The sequence below is a fragment of the Postia placenta genome (genome assembly GCF_002117355.1).
Source record: "Postia placenta MAD-698-R-SB12 unplaced genomic scaffold POSPLAscaffold_1, whole genome shotgun sequence".
Classification (NCBI taxonomy): domain Eukaryota; kingdom Fungi; phylum Basidiomycota; class Agaricomycetes; order Polyporales; family Adustoporiaceae; genus Rhodonia; species Rhodonia placenta.
Genome location: NW_020169832.1, coordinates 3,713,321 through 3,734,699, shown reverse-complemented (window position 1 = coordinate 3,734,699; position 21,379 = coordinate 3,713,321). Strand labels below are relative to the sequence as shown.

Here is a 21,379-nt window from a genome sequence, read left to right as displayed (position 1 = left end):
GAATAAGAGATTAAGATCCGATCGCAACACGGCCCCTACTCGTCATCACTCGGATTCGTGAGGTACTCATCGTCGCTAATGATCTGTTTCCGGGAGCTCTTGCCTTTGGGCGCTGGTCGTTCGTCTTCGTCCATAGGTGTCAACGCGGCATCATATACCGCTGACGATAAAGAGGCCGCCGCAGGCGGAGCACCGGGAAGATCGGATCCAACGATCAGACGCTCGAACGCCGCATTGAAGACCTTCTCCATCTCATCGGCATCCACATACACCCAGGACCCTTCCTGGTTGTACGTTCGCGCGTTGTTATACATCAGCCGCCAGTCTTCCCGGAAGTCAAGGACGCTCTTGTAGTAGGTGCTCTGCAAACGTTTCCGGAGAGTGGACAATGCGATGGGCTTCGTGACCGGACCGTAAGACAGCATTTCAAGCGTGCTAGCGATTGCCGACTGATGGCCGGGCTCTGCCGGCTGATGGCCGTCTGAACTTACCGTAGTGTTGGTTGCAAGCTGTGGCGCTGGCGTCGCCTGAGATAACCACCGCCTCTCATTGAAGCTTCATATGTCGCATCCATACTTACTGTGATGCATGATCCTCCGACACCGCGCGATCTGCTACGTCCATGCAAATACAATGTCCCGGCAGTGACACCTCTGTTAAAGTTTGTCCGAGACCCGAAGCGAGAACGATCAACGAAGATATATCGCGCTTGTCTGAGCTCTGTCAAACGCGTAAGGAACGTACAGGACGGCTGGCACAAAGTCTGCAAGGTACTACAAACATGGCCAAATACAGTGGCATGCGCTCGCCACAATTTCAACACCCTTACACTCCCTCTTTACAACAGGCACCCGCTCTGGCCATTAGTAGGTCCTACTTATAGTTATACTGCTATAACTATTATTGCCCACAGTGATTGCGGAAATCTCTGTTCAATGGAGCAGGTAACTTGCGACTGCAGCCTAAGGTGAGTGCTAAATGGCTGGCGTATAGGTCTAGGTGATTGTCATGTGCGTTGAACATGGCGCTACAGGTTATGATCTCAAGTTGCGGTATCCTATAAAAATGCTCCTCTATTGCTATCTCAAGACGGCAATCACCACATAAAATCACAGAGGAACAGCGGCGCCGAAGTAAGAATATCTTATGCGGCTGCACAAATGATGATGAGAAACATTGGATGTTCAGGCAGCCTTATGAAGGGAATAATATAACTTTCATCGTGGTCAGCGGTCCGGTTGCAGAAGACATGTCCTCTCGCTAGTGAATGGCGGGACATTCACAAGCGAACCCTTCTATTACACGTAAACGTGAGTTTGACGGCTCTGTCAATGCCAGGTTTGATGGAGTGGTCCACCATTGAATCGGTTTCGAGGCTAGGTCATGCGTTACGAGACTGACATCTTCCTTGATGCCTTCGTTTTGGATGCTGCGGACTATGTCCGCCGACATATTATATTTGTCTTCGATCCGGGGATTCCATATTAGTGACAAGCTACAAATGGTAACACCGCTAATGTTGCACTAATTATTGAAATTCAGTACCGGGATTCCCTGCGAAATGTCGTAGGGTGAATAAACCACGTTTCACATCAACATTGAGAACACCCTCGGTTTCGGACATCTTTAGCCTCATTGGTGCTTCATACACCGTCACTCCGTGTTCGTAGCGCATGTGTTGCATGCGTGGTGTCAGAGTCGGACAGTTCTTGGGAAATGTCAGGACTTCAACATACACCGGTGGACGAGATCAGTTGCAGCCGCTGCAGAGGCCTGGGTGTATAAAAGCTGCTGCGTGCAACGGGGCTAAGCATCCACTACCGTTAGCTCACTTCACTCCTTACAAACACTTGAGGCAACACACTACAATGTCGATTCAGGCGGGAAACTATAGGATTCAGAACGTCGGTACCGGGAACTATGTGGATCTGGCCGATGGGTCTAGTGCCCAGGACACCAAGGTTCAGGGCTTTATGGACCTCAATAATTTGAATCAGCTCGTAAGACACAATGAGCACAAATATGTACGTGCATGAAATACTAATCCCTTCTCCAGTGGCAATTTGAGAAGGTTGGCGACAACACATGGAAGATCTTGAACGCTGCGAGCGGCACATACATGCTTGCTCCGGTTCACGCCATTGTGAGTAGGGAAACACAGCGCTTGAATTCATTCCATTAATGAAGAGATAATTGACAGAATCAGGGTGTCGTCGGCGGCACGCCTCCGGACGTGTTCACGCTCATCGACTCCGACGGGTCGTATCAGTGAGTTCGGTATTTGACAGTAAGAATTGGTTACTCTACTTGCTAATACTTTGTCCTGGAATTGCGTTTAGGATCAAACTCGTCGGCGAGGCTCTTGTGCTCTACCTCGGCAGCAGTGTTAATTTCACCCAGGTATGCATCCACGTCTCTCCGCCAGCTCTGTGACACCCCTTAGTGATGGTGAAACCACAGATCATCCTGCAAGCCGCTGACGGCGGTGACAACAACCAGTTCTGGTACCTGCACCCGGTCACAGCTTGATGCGACTTCGCGGCTTCAATGGGCTCAGCTCACTCAATTGTTGGACAGCGTGATCGACTATTACTGTGAAGAGTCATTTCTTGGTGTATGTTCCATATGAAGATATTCCTCCTGTGTTGAATAGCGCAGCAGTTATTCTGAGAGAATCGAGGTTGTAGGCTGCTGCGCATCAATGAAGAGGTGTTGTGTGATTCAGAATCTGACAGGAGTTTGTCAGCTCAATAGCACGGGCCGGCGCGGGTCGAACAAAGAAAGAGTGGTATAGGGAAGCGCCACCGTGCTCGAACTATATCGAGCTGAATGCGAGCTGAATCCACGAAGACCAGCCAGAATGCACGATGATTGAGACTGGTCCGAGATAGTCTGGTTCAATTTGGGGTCCCGACAGTAAGACGCGATTTCGGAGTTACGTAAGCTATTACATCTCCGAAACACGTCGTTAAGATCTTGCTCGACGCGACGCGACAGGACCCCGGCGAATCCCCCAAGAGCTCTGATCCCGAAAACCCCGAAAAGGGGGCCTCTGGAGCCAAAAACTTACATCTCAAACCCCCGAAACGGGCCCCGGACGGCGGTCAGGTTATGTGCCAGGTGCCCCCGAAACCAGGCGTCCGGGGCGAGGTATGATCCTCGACCCCCGAACATAAGGTCCATCCGGCCTCGGAACGGGTGCCGAAATGTGCCGGAAAGGTACAATGATACTGGTGACGTCTCACTCGATTGCTTCTCGATACCGAACGCTTTGTCGCTATGTTACTTTACTTATCGGTTCTCGATACCAAACACTTCATCGTTATGTTACTTTACTTATCAGGTAATTTCTCTAGCATAGTGCAGAGGATCGATAGCGCGCTCAAATTTGTTATGTACGGATCCCCTTGCTCTGCGTCTTTCGGAATCTATTGCCTACTACTGTTGCTTGACTATGCATGTGGCCGAAATACCTTGCGAAGATCTAGATGACACAGACAATATACAGCCCCCATGCAATATTCTTGACCTGCTAAAGCCAGATGTGAATCTGCCTGTGTCCGAATTTTTGCAGCTCCTTCCCGTCCTGCCAGCTGTAAGTTCACACTAGCAAGTATACAATGGTATACTCGCTATGAAGTCAACACAGCTATAATCTCTCTCCTCGACGGTCGTGGAAGGTCCAGGCTCACCCAAGGTAGGCCTAACTCGCACACTTCTGATGTTCGAGCTAATGTCTGGCAGGCTGTCATCTGGCCAGTAGTCTCCAGGGTCAGTCCCGAAAGTACAAATGCAGGTATCCCTCTTCCCTGACATGCTGGCATGCATTTCGTCACTGTCAGAGTTCGACACCACAAAAAGCGCATTGTGAGCGCTACCCAGAGAACCTGCAACACATAAATCGGGTGCGTGATACAGTTTGAGGACATACACTGCATACCAGGTCTCTTATCTTTGCCTGCATAAGCTACAGCAGCATTTCCTTTCCCCTTATCACCCCTAATGCCAGGAATGCCATTAGTGTCTGATTCCGAGCGTCATACTGCTAGAGAGCTCGCACAGCGCATAATGTTGTCCAAAAAATGGGCAGGCTGTATTTTAGACATTCTGACACTGTAAGTAGGAATTTATAGATCTAATGATCTTGTGCAAATACAAAAATCCGAAGTAGAGAGATTAGTACCACGTCAATCAGTGGCCTCAGTGGCGTAGTAGTCGGTACTTCTAAATCTATGTACGGCCTTGTGACAATGGTACAATTGCGCGCGCGATTTTTTTGCAATTTCTCGCCTTTTACTGTGATTTTTAGACGTTAGATCCCATTTACCCCCGAAACTGACCGGAATCAGGCGAGGTTATGTGAAGTTCCCCCGAAATCGACCATGGGCTGACCCCCGGAGGGGGGTCCGCGCGGGATCAGAGCTCTTGGGGGATTCGCCGGGGTCCTGTCGCGTCGCCTTCGGAGCTCACTGGAATCTCGGACCGGTCTCAATCATCGCGCATTCTGGCTTGTCTTCGTGAATTCAGCTCGCATTCAGCTCGATATAGTCAGAGAAAGATAGCGCTGCTGTTGAGCGGACAAACTCCTGTCAGGTTCTGGATCACACAGTATCTCTTCATTCATACGCAGTAGGCATCAAACATCGATTCTCCTAGAATAACTACTGCGCCATTCAACACAGGAGGAATATCTTCATATGGAACATACACCAAGAAATGACTCTTCACAGTAATAGTCGACCACGCTGTCCAACAATTGAGCAAGCTGAGCCCATTGAAGTCGCGAAGTCGCATCAAGCTTGAACCGGGTGCAGGTACCAGAACTGGTTGTTGTCACCGCCGTCGGCGGCCTGGAGGACGACCTGTGGTTTCACCCTCGCTAAGGGATGTCACAGAGCTGGCGAAGAGACGTGGATGCATACCGGGGTAGTATCTTCACTGCTGCCGAGGTACAGCACAAGAGACTCGTCGACGAGTTTGATCCTAAACGCAATGCAAGGACCAACAATTAGCAAGTAGAGCTACCACGCCTTTTCGTGGTATGCCGGACTCACTGGTACGACCCGTCGGAGTCGATGAACGTGAACACATCCGGAGGCGTGCCGCCGACGACAGCCTGATTCTATCAATCATCTCTTCGTTAATGGAATGAATCAAAACCGCTATGCTTTTCTACTCACGATGGCGTGGACCGGAGCAAGGATATATGTGCCGCTTGCAGCGTTCAGGATCTTCCATTTGTTGTCGCCAACCTTCTCAAATTGCCACTGGAGAAGGGATTAGTATTTCATGCACGTACATATCTGTGCTCATTGTGTCTTACGAGCTGATTCAAATTCTCGGCGTTCGTATAGCCCTGAACCTTGGTGTCCTGGGCACTCGACCCGCCGGCCAGATCCACATAGGTCCCGGTACCGACGTTCTGTATCCTATAGTTTCCGGGCTTAATCGTCATTGTAGCGTATTGCCTTGAGCGTTTGCGAGGAGAGAGATGAGTTAACGAGAACGAGAGCGAATGCTCAGCCCTGCTGCATGTCGCGGCCTTTATACACCCAGGCCTATGCTGCGGCTGCGACTCATCTTGTCCGCCGATGTATGTTGTAGTCCTAATATTTCCCAAGAACTGCCAGAGTCTGACACCGTGCATGCAGCACATGCGCTACGAACACGGAGCAATGGCGTAGGAAACACCGACGAGACTAAAGACATCTGAGAACGAGGGGGTTCTCAATGTCGATGTGGACCGCATATGGGCACAGTTCACACACCCTTGCAGTGAATCCCGGTACTGAACTTCAATAATTGGTGCAGCATTGGAAATATTGCCGCTTGCAGCTTGTCGCCAATATCGAATCCCCGAATCCAAGACAAATGCAGCATGTTGAAAGACAGGGTCCATGGCGTCCAAAATGAAGGCATTTAGGAAGGCTGAAGGTTAGTTGATATGACAGTCTCGTGGTGCATGGCCCAGCCTCGAGACCGACTCTAAGGTGGACCACCCCATCACACCTGGTCTTGACATTGTCGTCGAACTCACGTCTACGTGCAATAGAAGGATTTGCTCGTGAAGGTGTCGCCGTTTGCTAGCTAGCGGACATGTCTTCTGCAACCGAGCCGCTGACCACAACGAGAGTTTTCTAACTCCCTGCACAAGGCTGCCCGATCAGCCAATGATTCTCATCATCGTTTATGCGACTGCATCGTAAAGCCCTGCTTCAGCATCGCTGTTCCTCTGTGATTCCATGTGATTTCTGTCTTGAGATAGCAATAGAAGAGCCTATTTGTGGCATACCGCAACTTAAAACCATACCCTGTGACACCATGTTCAATGCACATGACAATCGTCAGCAAATTCTAAACCTATACGCCAGCCGTTTGACACTCACCTTGAGCTATCATGAACGGAGGTTGGTGCATGCCAACACTTCTGCAGTCACTGTGGGAACAGAAACGGCAATGGCAGTATACCTATAAGTAGGACCTACTAATCCTCTGTTCTAGCGGAGACATCTGCATAAGACAACATAACTAAGCCATATTTCCACCGTATCTAAGTTTTCACCATTGATGATTTGTCTTCGAGACATCATGTGCAGCTAGAGCTAACGTGGGCGTCGCCGCGTGATCCTGATCACAAGCACCTAACCATAACTGCACTTTACCTTGCGCAAGCGACAGCGCAGGCATGCTGACGCGACGCGTTCGCCTCTCGTCTTCTTCTGCTGCACGAACTCTCAGCACTGCTAGTCGCCCTTCTTGCACCGCTCGCACGGTCCCGCCCACATCGCTCTCACACACACTCAGCGAAGATTCACCATTAAGTCTCATCTTCGTACTCACCCTCAACGGGCCTTCCATCGTCAACCTCAACCATCTACCACATAATCTGTGGGTCCAAATATCTCATGGAGGCGCCATGTTGTAATATGCCAATATGTTGTAATTTATCCATGTCTGTTTGTAAGGGCCGTCGGGCCGATCGCTGCAATGCTAAATCCAGGTCAGTATGCAACTTACCGAGTCCCTCTCAGCACCAATATGTGAATGCGCCCTATCAAGGTAGGAGTGTCAAATCGGGTACAGCAACGCATTAGCATTCTGCCAAGGCAAATTTGTGCAACGGTAAGGGCTGACGTCGGTGGCGGTTGCCGATGCATCTGATCATCTCAGATCGCACAACAAACTTCAGCAAACTTCATCACACAATACCGGGGCAATCGTAATATACCTAGCAGACACCAGAGACTATCTTCCAAAACATATCTCACTGCGTTTTCTTTAATAATCGGAGTCTTTAGTCCATACTCCGAGCCAACACAGTATCGAGCAAGCCGCGAACACAAGTAGAAGGTCGCTTTAATTGGTAGCAGGGTGCAGGTACCAGAACTGGTTGTCGTCACCGCCATCAGCAGCCTGAAGGGTGACCTGTCGTGGTCGATCGCTGAGGGATGGTACGGAGCTGGTAGAGACCTGGATGCTCACCTGCGTATCGTCAAGACCATTGGCGAGGTACAGCACAAGAGGCTCATCGGCAAGTTTGATCCTGGAGGCAATGGCATGCTCAAGGGTCAGCAAACAGAGAATCCATGTGTTGTCGTGGTATTCTGCTCTCACTGGTAAGACCCATCGGAGTCGATGAAAGTGAACAGGTCCGGAGGCGTGCCGCCGACAAGTCCCTTGTTCTATCAATCTTTTCGTTAATCATTGAATCGACTAGAGCCTCGAATCTCACTACTGACAAGGGCGTGGATTGGCGCAAGGGCGTATGTGCCGCTAGCAGCATTCAAGAGCTTCCACGTATCGTTGCCAACCGGCTCGAATTGCCACTGAATGAAAATCATTAGGTTATCCAGATGCACGTCTGAGTTCCTGAACTCCTACAAGCTGGTTCAAATTGTCGTTGTCCCACCAACCCGCAATCCTGGTGCCTTGTGCACTCCACCCAGAAAACATATCCATATAGGTATGGGCACCGACGTTCTGTATCCTGTAGTTTCCAGGTTGAACCGACATTGTAGCAAGCTGCCCTAAAGATGCGAGAGAGAAAGCAGGGGGAGGTGAACTGACGATGGTCGGTGCCTACATCCATACCGTATCGCGGCTTTTATACACTCAAACTCGAAATCAGCTGCGCGCTACAAACTTTCCCTATTCATCTGTGTTAACGTTGAGAGCTTGGAAGTCGTACTACTCCCTGAGAAGTGTCGGAAGGTGGCGCAGCAGATCCTATCAACAACAATCACAAACTGCAAGGCTGATGCACGGTGCCCTAGTGCATGTAGCTGTATTCACTGTTCTCGCAAATATCGAACTGCCGAATCCCATGACAAATCCAATAAATCGGCGGACAGAATACAGAGCTTGCGATGAATGCATCTAGAAGGTGGGAGCTCCAAAAAGTAAACTAACACGACAGTCTTGCGATGTATGACCGACATTGAGACCGGGAATCTGTTGCTCCGTACAGTGGCCCACATGGCAACCGACGATCTTGACATTCGCGTGTTGATGCTTAACGAAATCACGTCTGCGGGCGATGCGGAGCTTTGAACGCGCAGTTGTCGTGTGCCATCATGTGAGATGCACACCATGGTCATTCTCAGATACGAGACTTGCCCGCATTGGCACTCACCGTGGGTAGAGTTGCAGTTCTTCTGCCCCTGACTGTGACGGAGGTTGGCACCCGCCGATGAGAATAGTGACGGGTAGCTGTAAATAAACTCAGTAGTGGCCAATCCGGTATTCTTTCTTCGTCAAGGAGCACGAGGGATGCGCTGATCTCGAAAAGGAATTGTTCAATGAAGAGATACTGATTCCTGCGATAGACGGAATATACTAAGTACACACCATGCGCCCACATGGGGCTGGTACGGAGTCGCAAAACTTCCGACACCTCGAGTGCCAGACATCGGACATGTAGAGGCCAAGTAAAGCATGTCTGTGTCACTCTACACGACAGACAACTCGACGATGTCTCATGTGCTCATATTAGGAGGACTGCGCATCAAGACATCGAAGCCCAGATCGCCCCAGTGGCAGAGTCAGGCTGCGTATAGGCTAAAACTTTGAAAGAGGAAGAGAAGAGAGCCCTCCTGGACGACAGCACCTACGCGACGTACGGAACATAAGGACTGGAAAATGGCGAGTTATGGCGAATCACCGACCTTGATAGTTATCTCCCAGGGGTTTTCCGAATAATTATTGCTGATTCACGCCGTGGAGTTCGTTACGGACTGCAGTGAGTCCTGTACATTGCCGCCATCGTCAGAGCAAAATGCCTCTGGTTATTATGACACACGCAAGTGGTATTGTAAGGCTGTGCTGCTCAGACACTCCGAAAACTCCGACTTTGCTGATCATCTGATGATGAATCGAAGGGACCATCCATTTCACAAGGAGCTTGGTGGTATGGTGCTGATTGATAACATTTACCCAACGAGTATGAGAAAGCGACGACTAGTCAATTACAATACAGTAGCAATACAGCTGCAACATCGACGAATAAGAGATTAAGATCCGATCGCAACACGGCCCCTACTCGTCATCACTCGGATTCGTGAGGTACTCATCGTCGCTAATGATCTGTTTCCGGGAGCTCTTGCCTTTGGGCGCTGGTCGTTCGTCTTCGTCCATAGGTGTCAACGCGGCATCATATACCGCTGACGATAAAGAGGCCGCCGCAGGCGGAGCACCGGGAAGATCGGATCCAACGATCAGACGCTCGAACGCCGCATTGAAGACCTTCTCCATCTCATCGGCATCCACATACACCCAGGACCCTTCCTGGTTGTACGTTCGCGCGTTGTTATACATCAGCCGCCAGTCTTCCCGGAAGTCAAGGACGCTCTTGTAGTAGGTGCTCTGCAAACGTTTCCGGAGAGTGGACAATGCGATGGGCTTCGTGATGAGTTGGTAATAGTCAGGATACTCCTGAAACCCGCTCGGTGAGTGCGAAGCGTAGCGCTAGATGAAAGAATACTGACCCTCCTGTCCGGCACCTCCCTGAACAGCTCACACCGTTTACGGCCATGCTCGTCCTCACAGCTGAGAACGGCTCTGTATATCTCATTGAACGCTTTCTTCATTCTCTCGCGTATTGGCGTGGGTATCTCAGAGCCCTTCGTCTTGCGGCGTTTCTGCGGAAACATGAGCCCCAGAAAGACGAGATCATGGATTGAGACGTACGCTGTCACGGGGCTCGTCATCGTCATCGTCTTGTATTGACGGGGTGACAGACATTGCCTTCACGCCTCGTTTTCTCTTACCATTGGCGGGAGTAGAGTCGATATCAGCAGCTGCTTTGCCCTTGCCCTTGCGGCCCTTACGGCCGCGAGGGGTCTCTATCTCGGCAGCTGGAGAGCCGAGAGAGTCGATATCCTTGAGTGATTTAGTTGCGCCACGGCGCGCATTTCTCTCGCGGGCGCGTTCAGCTAGCTCCTGTATGTCTTCACCGTCCTCTAAAGCCTAGTGCGCACGCGTAAGCGTAAGCGGCGTGCATGCGGAAGCTCAGCTGTCACTCACCATCGCCCACTGGTCGTCGTCAAGGCCGTCAGTGTAGTTGACGACAGCTCTCCGACGATGGCCACGGCCCTCTAGCTCGTCAAGCTCGTCTCTGTTGTCGAAAGGTTCGTCCATCTGGTAGCATTCAGGCAGCTCCTCGAGTTGCATCAACGGCAGCGGTGGTTTGCCACGGTGGCCCGCAGCTTTCCACGCCTCCTGCGCTTCGCGGTCGCGTTGGATGTCGATATCACGGAATATCCGTTCCTCTTCCTCGCTCCGAGCAATAAGCTCGTTGATTTCCTCGTCACTCATGTCACCGGCTTCTTCATTCTCCTCTTCTTGGTCGTTTTCGAGGATAGACCGCTATAAAGAGCGTGAACTAATGAGCAAATGCGGTGCGAGCACTATTGACTGAACGCACCAAGAATTGCTCCTGTTCTTCTTGTGTCGACTTGTTGTCGAAGCGACCGGCTTGAATGACTTTGTCATCGATGTCCAACTTGTACCGAGCACGTTGAAACATAGACTCCTCTACACTCTTCTCAGTGATGAAACGCAGAATACGGACCACCTTGGTTTGACCAATACGATGGGCACGATCCTGGGCCTGGAGATCGGCGTGCGGATTCCTGGAGGGATATTCAACAACCCAAACACACATCCAATCTAGAAGCAACTCACCAATCACTATCGAAACTATTATCAATCAAATTGTTCCTGCGTTAGTATCGCCGTGTGCAGATATATAACACATGACGCACATAATGACGGTGTCGGCAGTCTGCAAATTGAGACCGAGACCGCCAGCTCGTGTTGAAAGGATGAAGACCCTAATATCTGAGTCTGGCGCATTGAACAGTTGCACGTGTCCCGCACGATCCTCGGTCTTGGTGCCACCGTCCAGTCGAAGGTACTTCCACCCCATGAATTTCAAGAAGTCTTCCATGATATCCATGACCTTGGTCATTTGGAAGAAGATGAGGACCTATGCACAAAGAAAAGGTGAGTGTACTATATAAACCAAGCAGGGCCAGCTCACCCTGTGATCGGTCGCGAAGAACTTGGGAAGGATACGAGACAGCAACTCGATCTTGCCTGAGGCGCGGACGATCTTATCGTCAACAATGCCGGACGGGTTGATCCTGTCTTCGACGCTTTCGAAGAGGAAAGGGTGCTGACAAATCTTCCGCAGCTGCATCAGCTCGTTGCTTAGACCCTTCACACCACCGGATTTGCTGCAGGTGGGTATATGAGCACTAGCGTGCAGAAATATCTTCAAAGATTTCCGAACTTACCCCTTAGTGTCCTTCCCGTCCGCAATCATCTTGTACTTCTTCATCTGCTTGTACAGCTGGGACTGCAAGGCGCTCATCCGGACTTTGATGACCTTCTCGACCTTGTCCGGCAGCTCGGATTCGACGTCCTTCTTCAACCTACGCAGCAAGAATGGCCGCAACACTTTATGCAGGCGGCGAATAATGAGAAGTGCCTCTTCTTCGTTCAACTCAATCTTGTCTCCGGTGCCAGAGTTCGCGAATGGTGTGTTGAACCACTCATCGAACGACTTCACCGAGTTGAAGATCTTAGGTAGAACGAAGTTCAACAGCGCCCACAACTCAGGCAGGTTGTTCTGCAGCGGCGTTCCCGTGAGAATGAGTCGGTATCGCGAGTGGTAGTGCTGCGTGAGAGTTTGCGCAAGCTTTGATTGAGTGTTCTTCATGCGATGCCCCTCGTCTGACGAACGGCTACTTAGTATATGATCGTGACGATTAATTTCTACGACAATTGTCACTCACCGATGATCATGTGTACCCATTTCAGGCGGGCAAGGTGGACACGATCCTTAATGATGTATTCGTATGTAGTGAGCAATACCTGGAAGTTGCCTGAACGAATCTCGCTCTGCAAGATTTTACGCTGCTGAGGATTGCCTTTGTATGCAATCATCTTCACGCCCGGCGCCCACTTGGCGAACTCGCCTGACCAGTTGGTCATAGTAGAAAGAGGAACGATGACGAGGTATGGTCCACGTTGCTTCTTCGACTCGATTAAGAAAGTGATCAAGGAAATAGTCTGGATAGTCTTTCCGAGACCCTGCACCAAGCGTAAATGAGACAGCCTCGCCCAAATATGCAGGTCCACTCACCATCTCGTCAGCAAGAATTCCGTTCAACCTGTTGTTGTACAGGCTGACCATCCATTGCAGACCCTTCAGCTGGTAATCCTTCAATGTACCGCCTATAAGCAGACTCGGTTGCTTCGAGATCTTCTCCTTAATCTTGTGCGCCACCGCATAGTAGTCCGTTCTGCCCTTGTCGTCCTGCTCGCCTTCGAATTGCTGCGCCCCGAACGTCGCTTCGCCGATAGGCCCGTCCTCGACCTCAAACGGCGCAGGATGAGTATCGAATATCGACTGGTCCTGCTGCTGCTCCATGACAGCCTGCGCGAGGGAATCCAGGTACGTGTCGGTCTGACGCAACAGATGCGTGATACGCGTATCCTTTGCTGTGTCGATCAGCTTCATGTACGCCTCCTCGTCATCCGCCTTCAGCGCCTTCAGACGCTCTTTCGAAATCCGCTCGATGCGCTTTTGCTCCTCCTTCTCTGTATGTGCGTGGAACGACAGTACGGCTTTGCCCAGGCGTATGATACGGTCCTGTGCGGCGCGATTGGCGGCGACGACCTCGCGCCCATGCATGCAGATAACATCCAACTGGTCGATGTGTTTCTGCTTCGCACGTCGCTCACGATCCACGCGCTGTTTCCTTTCCAATTGCTCCGTCATCCGCGCGTCCCTGATGCCAGGCTTGCGCACCCGCCGGAAATCCACACGGTTGAGCGGTAGCAGCGAGCCATGCGTAAGGCGTTCCGCGACGAGCGCGCGCATGTTGCGCTGCTTATCGAGCACACGCAGGGATTTCAGCTCGATCAGAGCACGCAACTTGCCGTGTGTGCTTGGAGGTGGATGGATCATTGATAGGTCCTCGATGTTGCCAGTAGTGTTTTCCTTGTCCTCAGGCATGATATCGTCAAGGACATTATCCAGCCCGCCCTCACCCATCGTCGCGGGCATCTGCTCGAGTTCGCGCATACGCTGCTCGATCCGAGCGTCGACGTAACGATTACGCTCCGCAATGATCTCGTGTGGATCCAGACCTGCTGGCATCAGGGAGGGAATTAACAGCCGTTGTAGCCTTGTGGCAAGCATCGCTGGCGTCGTCGCCCCATCAAGCTTCAGAAACTCTAGTGGATTCAGATAAGCATTGTACGGGTAGACCCCGGAGTTGATGTCCTCTTCCAAAAACGGACCCTTCGGCATGTCCGTCATGTCAATGTCCTCGGGCTTCACTTCCTCCGCTGCGGGTGTCTGCTCGGCGACAGTCAGCGTGCCCCCGCTCGTACTCTTCTGCAGCTTGACCGCGCTGTCGACGATCCGCGCATTCACGTCCTGCGGCTGCAGGAACTTCTCAAGCTCGGGGATGACTTGGCTGGGTACCCGCATCGCCTGCTGAAGCGCCTCGGGAATAGGCTTGTTGTGCATGAGCATCTTAAATGCTTTGATCTGTGCACGCAGTGCATCGATCTGCTCTGGCGTGAACGAGACCGGTGTGTGTGGTGCTGCTGGATATGGTGGAGCCGATGTGTGCCCATTCACGAGAGCGTTGCCGTTGGTGAGGGGAGCACCGTTAGTGAGTGATACGGCTGCGCCAAGGCCATTGACCGCGGTGTGCGAATGATCCGTAGCGGCATTCTCTGTTTGAACCAGGTCAGCGAGACATGCATAATACGGGTTGAGTGGACAGAAACATAAGTAATGACTCCCGGACAGCATTCGACCGAGCGTCGGACACCGTGCATAGGCGCCGCGGGAAAGCGACTACACAGTAACAAAGGACCCGCCCAGACTTTCGCAGGTGCGGGTTTCATTGGCTCGCGCACCAAGACACTATACATATAAGAAGACGGTGGAACTGTGGCCCAGGATGTATACTGCCTCAATCATAAGCCATTAACCACGAGAGCAAATCCATGAAAAACAATGCATGGGCAAGTGCAAGTGAATGGCACCAATCATGCAGGTAGTGTTCGAGTCTGAAAGTTTCGACATATCTAGCCAAGACCCACCAAGGCGTCACCTTCCGTGCGGCAATACCCAGGGCACTCTGTATAGAAAGGGATCTTTCATAGGGTCGAGCCACTCACGAAACATTAGATCACTGTTGCCTGCGTGATATTGCCATACGAACAAAGACGTGCTCGATGGGCACAAGCATGCAGCTTACTATGAACGAAGAGGCGACAAAAGCTCTTCGCCAAAGGTCTGAAAGGCCAGAAACTGGTACGCCTATGACGCTAGACGGGGAGTGGCAAATCAAGGCCTCGATACGGGCGAAGAAGTCCCGTGTATCCATAACTCGATGAAGCAAACACGAGACCCCCACTGAGAGTAATTGAGAAGCGAAAGCAGAGGACTCGTCTCAACTGGAGTCGCTCATGAAACTAATCCCAGAGATAGGCCGACGGAGTGGTCGTTCTTTCCTCTCCTCACTTCGGAGGCGGCGGACGCGCATCGAGACAACAACGCCCAGTGAGAGACAGTATGACACATCGAAAATGCTCCAGCACATAAGCTTAAGACCAAGAGGACCACAAAAGAGACCAGCGAAGTACTTCAAGACACCACCATAGCTTAAGCATCACACCCGTCTGAAGTGCTCGAAGACTCGCCCACAACACGGCCGTCTCTCAGCCAATCACAACATTGTCTATCTGAGTGGCAGGCAACTCCAGATGCCAGATAGTACCAGTTAAAAAGAGAAGATGCAAGGCAGAATAAAAAGAGAAACAAGGTGTGACCGAGAGGTGAAGAACTCACGTTGCTGGATCTGAGGCTGCAGCTGGGCAAGATATTGGTAAATCTTCGCAAGCTCTGGACTGTTCTCGGCGGTGAATCCCTGTGCACGGAGAGCGTTCGCCCGCTGGCAGAGTGTCAAATGCATGGAACAGTGGTAAACAAGACATTGACACATACCTGGACCATCTGCTGAACATGTTGGCGAGCGACATTGGGTGGGATAGGCTGTCTGTTGCCGTTGAGATACGGCTGCGATTGAGGAAATTGCGGGTTTGGGATGTTTGGCGCTGCCATCTGGGCGGACTGGATAACGCGATGTCTCGCAGGACGCGACTGGTCGCGCGCGTCGATCTCGTGAACCGAGGGGTTGCGGCAAGAGGGTGCAGACGCTGACAAAGCACTGCTTGCTCCCCTTTGTCCATTTTTGGTCGCCGCTCGGACGGCACGTGATCAGACGCGTCGTGGGCGCGTCCACGCGCAGGCTGCTCTTTCCACCGCCACACGCACTAGCATCCAAGATGCCTGCAGAAAGAGCTGGAGTATGCACCATTACTCAATCTTTCTGCTTCCTCTAACATGACCATAGTACACTGTGACAATGTTCCTTGTGGACATCTCACCGTCCATGGGCAAGTTGCGGGAAATCGAAGTTCCTAGCGGGAAAGATGGAGAGCTAGACACTATTGAAATAACCAACCTCGAATTGGCGTTACAGTTTGTGATGCTGAAGATACAAGAAATGGTATGAATTGGCGCTGCTCTTTTGTCAGGCTGCGCTCACAGTCGCAACACAGATCTACAACGGACGTAAAACCGACCAATGTGGCGTGATTACTTTCGGAAGCGAAGGTATTCCTCAATCACGATTTGTTGAACTTCAATGAATGTGCGCTCTTAGAGACCGACAACATCATTCATGAAAAGCATGGCGGCTATGAAAATGTTTCAGAGTACATTCCCATTGGCCAGCCTAACGCTGGCACGCTAGCCAAGCTGGCACGTTTACAACCATCAACAGTAATTGGAGATCGTAAGTAGTTTCATTGTGTAGAGTTGGCTATGGGCTCGACCTTGGACTAGCTTTGGTGGATACAAACCCCACCAAAGTAGATGTTCGCGGAGCTTTCTTCCTGGCGCTGGTCATCGCTCCAGTGCCGTTTTATACTCAACTGAGCCCTCAGCCATCGACGCGCTCATTGTTGGAATCGAAACGCAACACCAATATCTCTCGTCAAAGAAAACATGGACACGCAAGATGGTACTCCTCACTGACGGCGAGAACCCGATTGAAGTCGAAGATTGGGAGGCCACAGTGCACAAGATGAACACAGTTCAAATTCATTTGACGGTCGTGTAGGTTACACTAATCACTTCAGACCACGAGAAGGGATCTAATTCTCGCACAGAGGTGTCGATTTCGATGACGAATATTTACCTTTTCTGGAAGAAGGCAAGAGCAACATCAAGGTTAGTCCGTTAGTGGGATTCCAATGCACTGCCATGAGTGAATATAAAGTGGCGCAGCGTGCAAATGAAGAGTTCTACCACACGCTCGCAAAGAGTATGGCCCATGGAATCGTCGGCAATTGCGACTTCGCGCTGCAAGAATTGTCGCGCCCGGACATCAAGCAGACAAAGTCGGCATTACTGGGCACCGTGCTTCGCATCGGCGACGTGGACGCACGGCCAGAAGAGGCTATGGAGATTCTCGTAAAGACAAGCAAAGCTACTGCCATTGCCCGCCCAAAGAGCTGGAAGAAGTTTGCCAGACGGCAGAAAGAAGAGAGCCAGGAGGAAGCCAATATACCGCTCGATGAGGAGACTGAAGTCTACGCCCAGCTGCACATGCGTACGCAGTACATGATTGAGAAGCAACCACCTGAAGGCGAAGAGGACCAGCCACCCGTGTATGAGCAGCTTGAGGGCATCACCAAGGAAGAGCTCGTGCGCGGGTTCAAGTACGGCTCGTCCTACGCGCCCTGTCCCGGGGGACAGTTTGAGCGGCTGCCAACGCGGCGCGGCATTGACATCTGCGGGTTTTTCCTGGAGAAGAATTTCCGGCGCGAGTGGGAGATGTCTGAGGTGACGTATGTATGGGCGGACCCGGCCCAACCACTACAACAGGTCGCACTGAGCGCGGTGGTGCAGGCGATGTATGAGAAAGGTGCCATGGCGATAGCGCGATGGGCAAGCCGCGACGGGATGGACCCAAAGATGGGCGTCCTTCGCCCTACGATGTTTGAGAAGGCAGACTGTTTTATGTGGGTGCAGGTGCGAGGCTTTATGATCTTATTGAGACAGTCGAGGTGAACGCTCTGTCTAAGATGCCATTTGCGGACGACGTGCGCAACTTCTCCTTCGCGTCCCTGGAGACGTTGATCAACAAGAAGGGCGAGGTGGTCACGGACCATCCGTATCTTCCAACGGACGAGCAAATGGAGGCTATGGAGCATTTCGTGGATGCGATGGATTTAATGGATGCTGGAGAGAAAGACGAGGAGGGGTGAGTCGATTTTTTCCATCTCTTCCCTATCTCGCATCATCTCATATTCCTTGTTAGTAATCGCGAGCCCTGGTTTGATACCCGTCTCTCGTACAATCCGGTGATACACCGCACAAAGCAGGCGCAGTTCCACGCCGCGATAGTCGCAGACCTGAACACTCATCCACTCCCTCCTGCACATTCGGAACTGACGAAATATTTCGAACCTCCCAAGCGCGTGCTGAAGCGCAGCCGGGATGCGATCGAGGAATGCAAGCAAGTCTTCAAGATCAAAGAAGGTATGTCGCTCACTATTGCCGGAGCTCCGCTAGTTGATGTCACGACTTACAGTCCCGAAGAGAGTGGTGCAGACACGCAAGGATGGGCACGTACGCGCAGGAGACGAAGACGAGGATATGATTCTCCTGGACAAGATGCCACGTCGCAGGCTATCCAAATCCGCCTCACAGTTCGTCGCCTCTCAACAAGAAGCATCCACCTCACGATCCCAGGTACCGCGACGGAAGAAGAGTAATCCCAATGACAGTGCCACCGAAAGCGAAACTGAGGATGAAGACGAAGAGCTGCTGCTTGACAAGAAACAGCTCCCTACTCCGGTGCCGGACGCCGACGAGGGTTCTGATGCGGCCCCAACGGCGAGGATCGTGGGCACAGAATCTCCACTTGAAGACTTCAAGGATAATATCTCACGTGGAGACTTGGTTACCAAGGCGGTCGAGGATCTCGGGGCCGTCATCAAGGAGATTGTGCTGAGACCGTTTTCTGCCCGACGTACAGAGGAAATGCTCCAATGCATGCAAGAGTTGAGGAAGGTCTGTTTGGAAGAAGACGAGGTCGACGCATGGAACGCGTACGTTCGTTGAGCTTCCTGTTCAGCACGATACTCACTCTCGCATACAGCTTCTTACCAGATCTCCGTCAAGCGAGTGTCGAGAAATCTGGCGACCCGGATTTCTGGCTGCGAGTTCGGGACCTCGGGCGAGCCATCAGCCTCATCAGTTCCTCAGAAGCCTCGTCACTTGGTGGTAAATCAGACATCTCAGAGACGAACGCCGTCGAGGTAAGATCCCATGCCGCGTGGTTCTGATTCACCCTAACATCGATCCGTTTCCAGTTCATACAAGGTTAGCCTGCAGATGATGTACACCGTTATTCCTTGCTCTTGCATACATCGTCTTATTGCTCTTACTGTAACCGTCACGATATCCCCTTAAGGTCGCTTGGATGTATCACAGTGCTCGCTATATCAATACAGTCGGTACATTAATTTCTGCCCCACCATCCACCGAGTAGACTGCTAAGTCCACTACGAGCAGAGGCAGACGGCTCCGGGGTTGGTGCCCGATCTATCTCGTCTACCCGGGCTCTCGACGGTGCCGTCTTCTCTGGCGCAGGCGCAGCTGGAACATGCGCTTGTGGCGCAACCTTTGCAGCCACAGGCTTCTTGCCTGCCCGCTCCTGCAACCGCTCCATATCCAGTTCAACATAGTTAAGCGCAATGTCGAAGAATAGCGGCTTCTTATACGTCTTACTGTCTGTGCCGAGCGAGCCGCCGTTGAACGCAAACCAGTCCTTCTTATACTGCAGGCTGTCGGCCGCGACCTCGCCCTCCAGCCCGTCGACATCCGGAGCCGTCAGTGTGTAAAACACCCGTGCGCCTGCCGTGATAGGGTCTGTCTCGGCGATGACGGACAGGATGGAGCGCGCCTCGCGCAGGTGCAGATTCGCGTGCTGCGTCAGGGTGAGCGCCTCCGCGTAGCGCTTCTGCGGGGCGTAAGACCGCGCGAGGTAGCGGCACCGGCGCGCCTTGGTGAACGACAGCCGCGCGTCGACGGCCGACGCGAGGTCCGGGCTCTCGTCCACGATCGTGAGCGTGCGCATCTGGTCCAAGCTCTGCACGACCGTGTCGAGCAGCTTGACGATCGCAGGGAAGAGACGCGCGTCGACGTGCTCCTTGCGCGGCCTGTTGCTGGAGGGTCCCGCAGTGGCGGTCAGGCGCTGCACTTGGGACTGATGCAGCAGAGTGGAGATGAGGAGGAGGTCGCGTTGGATGCGGCATGAGAGGAGCTGGTAGACTATGTATGCATACACGAATTGTATGTCCCGCGTGCCAGCTGTCATGCTCAGCGACGATGAGCCGCTCAGCTGAAAGATGAAATAAGCTCGCAGCCCTGGGGTTCGGATAACTGAGAACACACCTGGTGCACTTCGACAAGCTTGCGCGCCACCTCCTCCGCATCGCTCAGAGCGAGCAGGATCGCGTCGTACGCCGCAACGCCGCGCTTGGACCGCGTACCCTTGCCCACCTTGCCCTTCTTCCTCTTACCGGCCTCGGCCTCCAGCTCGACCGGCCGCTCTTCAGGCAGGTCCGACTCCTTCAGCCTTCGCTCCGCCTCCTGCACCTTGAGCAGCACGTCCACCAGCTCCGGGCTACGCACCGGCACGGGCTCGTCTTCCCACAAGAGCGGCTCGAGCTTTGCACGCCCCTCCGCCGCACCCGTCTCCTTGCCCAGACTCGCAAGCAGCTCATCGCACCCCTCAACGATGTCGCCGCGCTGTGCCGGCGCGAGGCCTGCGACGATCGCATCGACGTCGTGCGGATTTGTGCGGCGCAGCTCATGCGCGCAGTACCTGATTTCGGGGCCGATCTCGTCTGCAAAGGCGGTCGCAAGCGCCTGATCGCGGCTGGTCGCAGCTTTGGCTGCAAGCGCATCGAGCAGGCTGCGCGCGACGCTGAGCTGGGCGAGAGCGTCTTCATAGTCGTAGCGGTGCCGCAAAAAGCGGCCATTCACGATGAGAGTGTATACTGTCACTTGAACGACGTCCTCTGGGCTCAGGCGATCAATGGTGTACAGGGCCTGGCAATGCGAGAGCAGCTGAGTGGACCAGTTTACCGCACGGCGGAGACGGCTCGTGGCGTGTCGGCGGAGGGTGGACGGGGTGTCGTGTCCCTTGGCTGCTGCACTTTTCGGGTGGGCTTCTGTCTGCACAGCTTGAGCGGATAGCTCTTGAGAGTAGACCCATGCTCGCTCCGCTTCGAATAGGAGCAACTGCAGGCTGATATGATGCATTAACATAGCACGGCTATATAGTAAGGATCCCACGCACTGTCCCTCCTTGATCGCGTCGGTTTTCAGCGGAGGCAGTTTCTTGAATTCTCGACCTTTGCCGTGCGTCGTTTTCAGCGATGACCGCAAGCGGTGTGTCCTATTGGCACAGTGCTTCCTGCGGGCGCGACTTCAGTTCCCTCACATTTTTGAGCGGTGCATATGCATACCTGTAACGTTCATAGTCGTTGTATCGCAGACCATAGGCACTGCGCTGCTCATTGGCGAGGAGCAGGGCTGCACAGCATCAGCTTCTGAGAGATCGAACATAACGTCTCGATACACACCATGGAAGCTGATCTTCCCTTCCGCTGCGGACTGGGCCATTGCAAAATACGCGAGTATATGCTAGAATGTACTAGCGCACCCGAGCGAGTAATGAGAACGATGAAAAGGAGCGAACGCGTCTGCTCG

General features: G+C 52.5%; 7 protein-coding genes across 7 annotated transcripts in view; 2 read left to right on the top strand and 5 right to left on the bottom strand.

Moving 5' to 3' along the window:
* POSPLADRAFT_1068742 (hypothetical protein) overlaps nucleotides 1-314 on the bottom strand; it is a gene marked incomplete at its 5' end in the record, with an annotated part of 1,103 nt that extends 789 nt beyond the window's left edge. The window contains one exon of the mRNA XM_024482315.1: nucleotides 40-314. Coding sequence (XP_024344868.1) covers nucleotides 40-314 — 275 coding nt within the window. The remainder of the gene's footprint in view (nucleotides 1-39) is intronic.
* Nucleotides 315-1,868: 1,554 nt separating this feature from the next.
* POSPLADRAFT_1129319 (carbohydrate-binding module family 13 protein) lies at nucleotides 1,869-2,529 on the top strand (the record flags this gene model as incomplete). The annotated part of the gene is made up of 5 exons (XM_024483831.1): nucleotides 1,869-2,024; nucleotides 2,057-2,143; nucleotides 2,201-2,268; nucleotides 2,340-2,400; nucleotides 2,461-2,529. 5 exons carry the CDS (start codon nucleotides 1,869-1,871, stop codon nucleotides 2,527-2,529), a joined length of 441 nt encoding a protein of 146 aa, XP_024344867.1.
* A 2,264-nt stretch (nucleotides 2,530-4,793) lies between these two features.
* Nucleotides 4,794-5,455, bottom strand: POSPLADRAFT_1127790 (carbohydrate-binding module family 13 protein; the record flags this gene model as incomplete). The annotated part of the gene is made up of 5 exons (XM_024483665.1): nucleotides 4,794-4,862; nucleotides 4,923-4,983; nucleotides 5,055-5,122; nucleotides 5,181-5,267; nucleotides 5,300-5,455. 5 exons carry the CDS (start codon nucleotides 5,453-5,455, stop codon nucleotides 4,794-4,796), a joined length of 441 nt encoding a protein of 146 aa, XP_024344866.1.
* Nucleotides 5,456-7,356: 1,901 nt separating this feature from the next.
* POSPLADRAFT_1128361 (carbohydrate-binding module family 13 protein) lies at nucleotides 7,357-8,013 on the bottom strand (the record flags this gene model as incomplete). The annotated part of the gene is made up of 5 exons (XM_024483730.1): nucleotides 7,357-7,425; nucleotides 7,483-7,543; nucleotides 7,615-7,682; nucleotides 7,740-7,826; nucleotides 7,882-8,013. The coding sequence occupies 5 exons, from the start codon at nucleotides 8,011-8,013 to the stop codon at nucleotides 7,357-7,359; spliced, it is 417 nt and encodes a 138-aa protein (XP_024344865.1).
* A 1,396-nt stretch (nucleotides 8,014-9,409) lies between these two features.
* POSPLADRAFT_1177087 (hypothetical protein) lies at nucleotides 9,410-14,332 on the bottom strand (the record flags this gene model as incomplete). Its single annotated transcript, XM_024488470.1, has 11 exons — nucleotides 9,410-9,930; nucleotides 9,984-10,136; nucleotides 10,186-10,464; nucleotides 10,522-10,863; nucleotides 10,922-11,129; nucleotides 11,182-11,196; nucleotides 11,262-11,485; nucleotides 11,540-11,735; nucleotides 11,796-12,234; nucleotides 12,297-12,594; nucleotides 12,647-14,332. The coding sequence occupies 11 exons, from the start codon at nucleotides 14,330-14,332 to the stop codon at nucleotides 9,535-9,537; spliced, it is 4,236 nt and encodes a 1,411-aa protein (XP_024344864.1). The 3' UTR covers nucleotides 9,410-9,534.
* A 1,621-nt stretch (nucleotides 14,333-15,953) lies between these two features.
* POSPLADRAFT_1043223 (hypothetical protein) lies at nucleotides 15,954-18,945 on the top strand (the record flags this gene model as incomplete). The annotated part of the gene is made up of 10 exons (XM_024478254.1): nucleotides 15,954-16,097; nucleotides 16,126-16,204; nucleotides 16,254-16,385; nucleotides 16,537-16,708; nucleotides 16,762-16,822; nucleotides 16,880-17,626; nucleotides 17,653-17,858; nucleotides 17,916-18,136; nucleotides 18,189-18,708; nucleotides 18,759-18,945. 10 exons carry the CDS (start codon nucleotides 15,954-15,956, stop codon nucleotides 18,943-18,945), a joined length of 2,469 nt encoding a protein of 822 aa, XP_024344863.1.
* A 268-nt stretch (nucleotides 18,946-19,213) lies between these two features.
* On the bottom strand, nucleotides 19,214-21,292 carry POSPLADRAFT_1043222 (hypothetical protein; the record flags this gene model as incomplete). Its single annotated transcript, XM_024478253.1, has 6 exons — nucleotides 19,214-19,243; nucleotides 19,266-19,827; nucleotides 20,490-20,915; nucleotides 20,967-21,083; nucleotides 21,136-21,202; nucleotides 21,253-21,292. 6 exons carry the CDS (start codon nucleotides 21,290-21,292, stop codon nucleotides 19,214-19,216), a joined length of 1,242 nt encoding a protein of 413 aa, XP_024344862.1.
* Nucleotides 21,293-21,379: the final 87 nt, after the last annotated feature.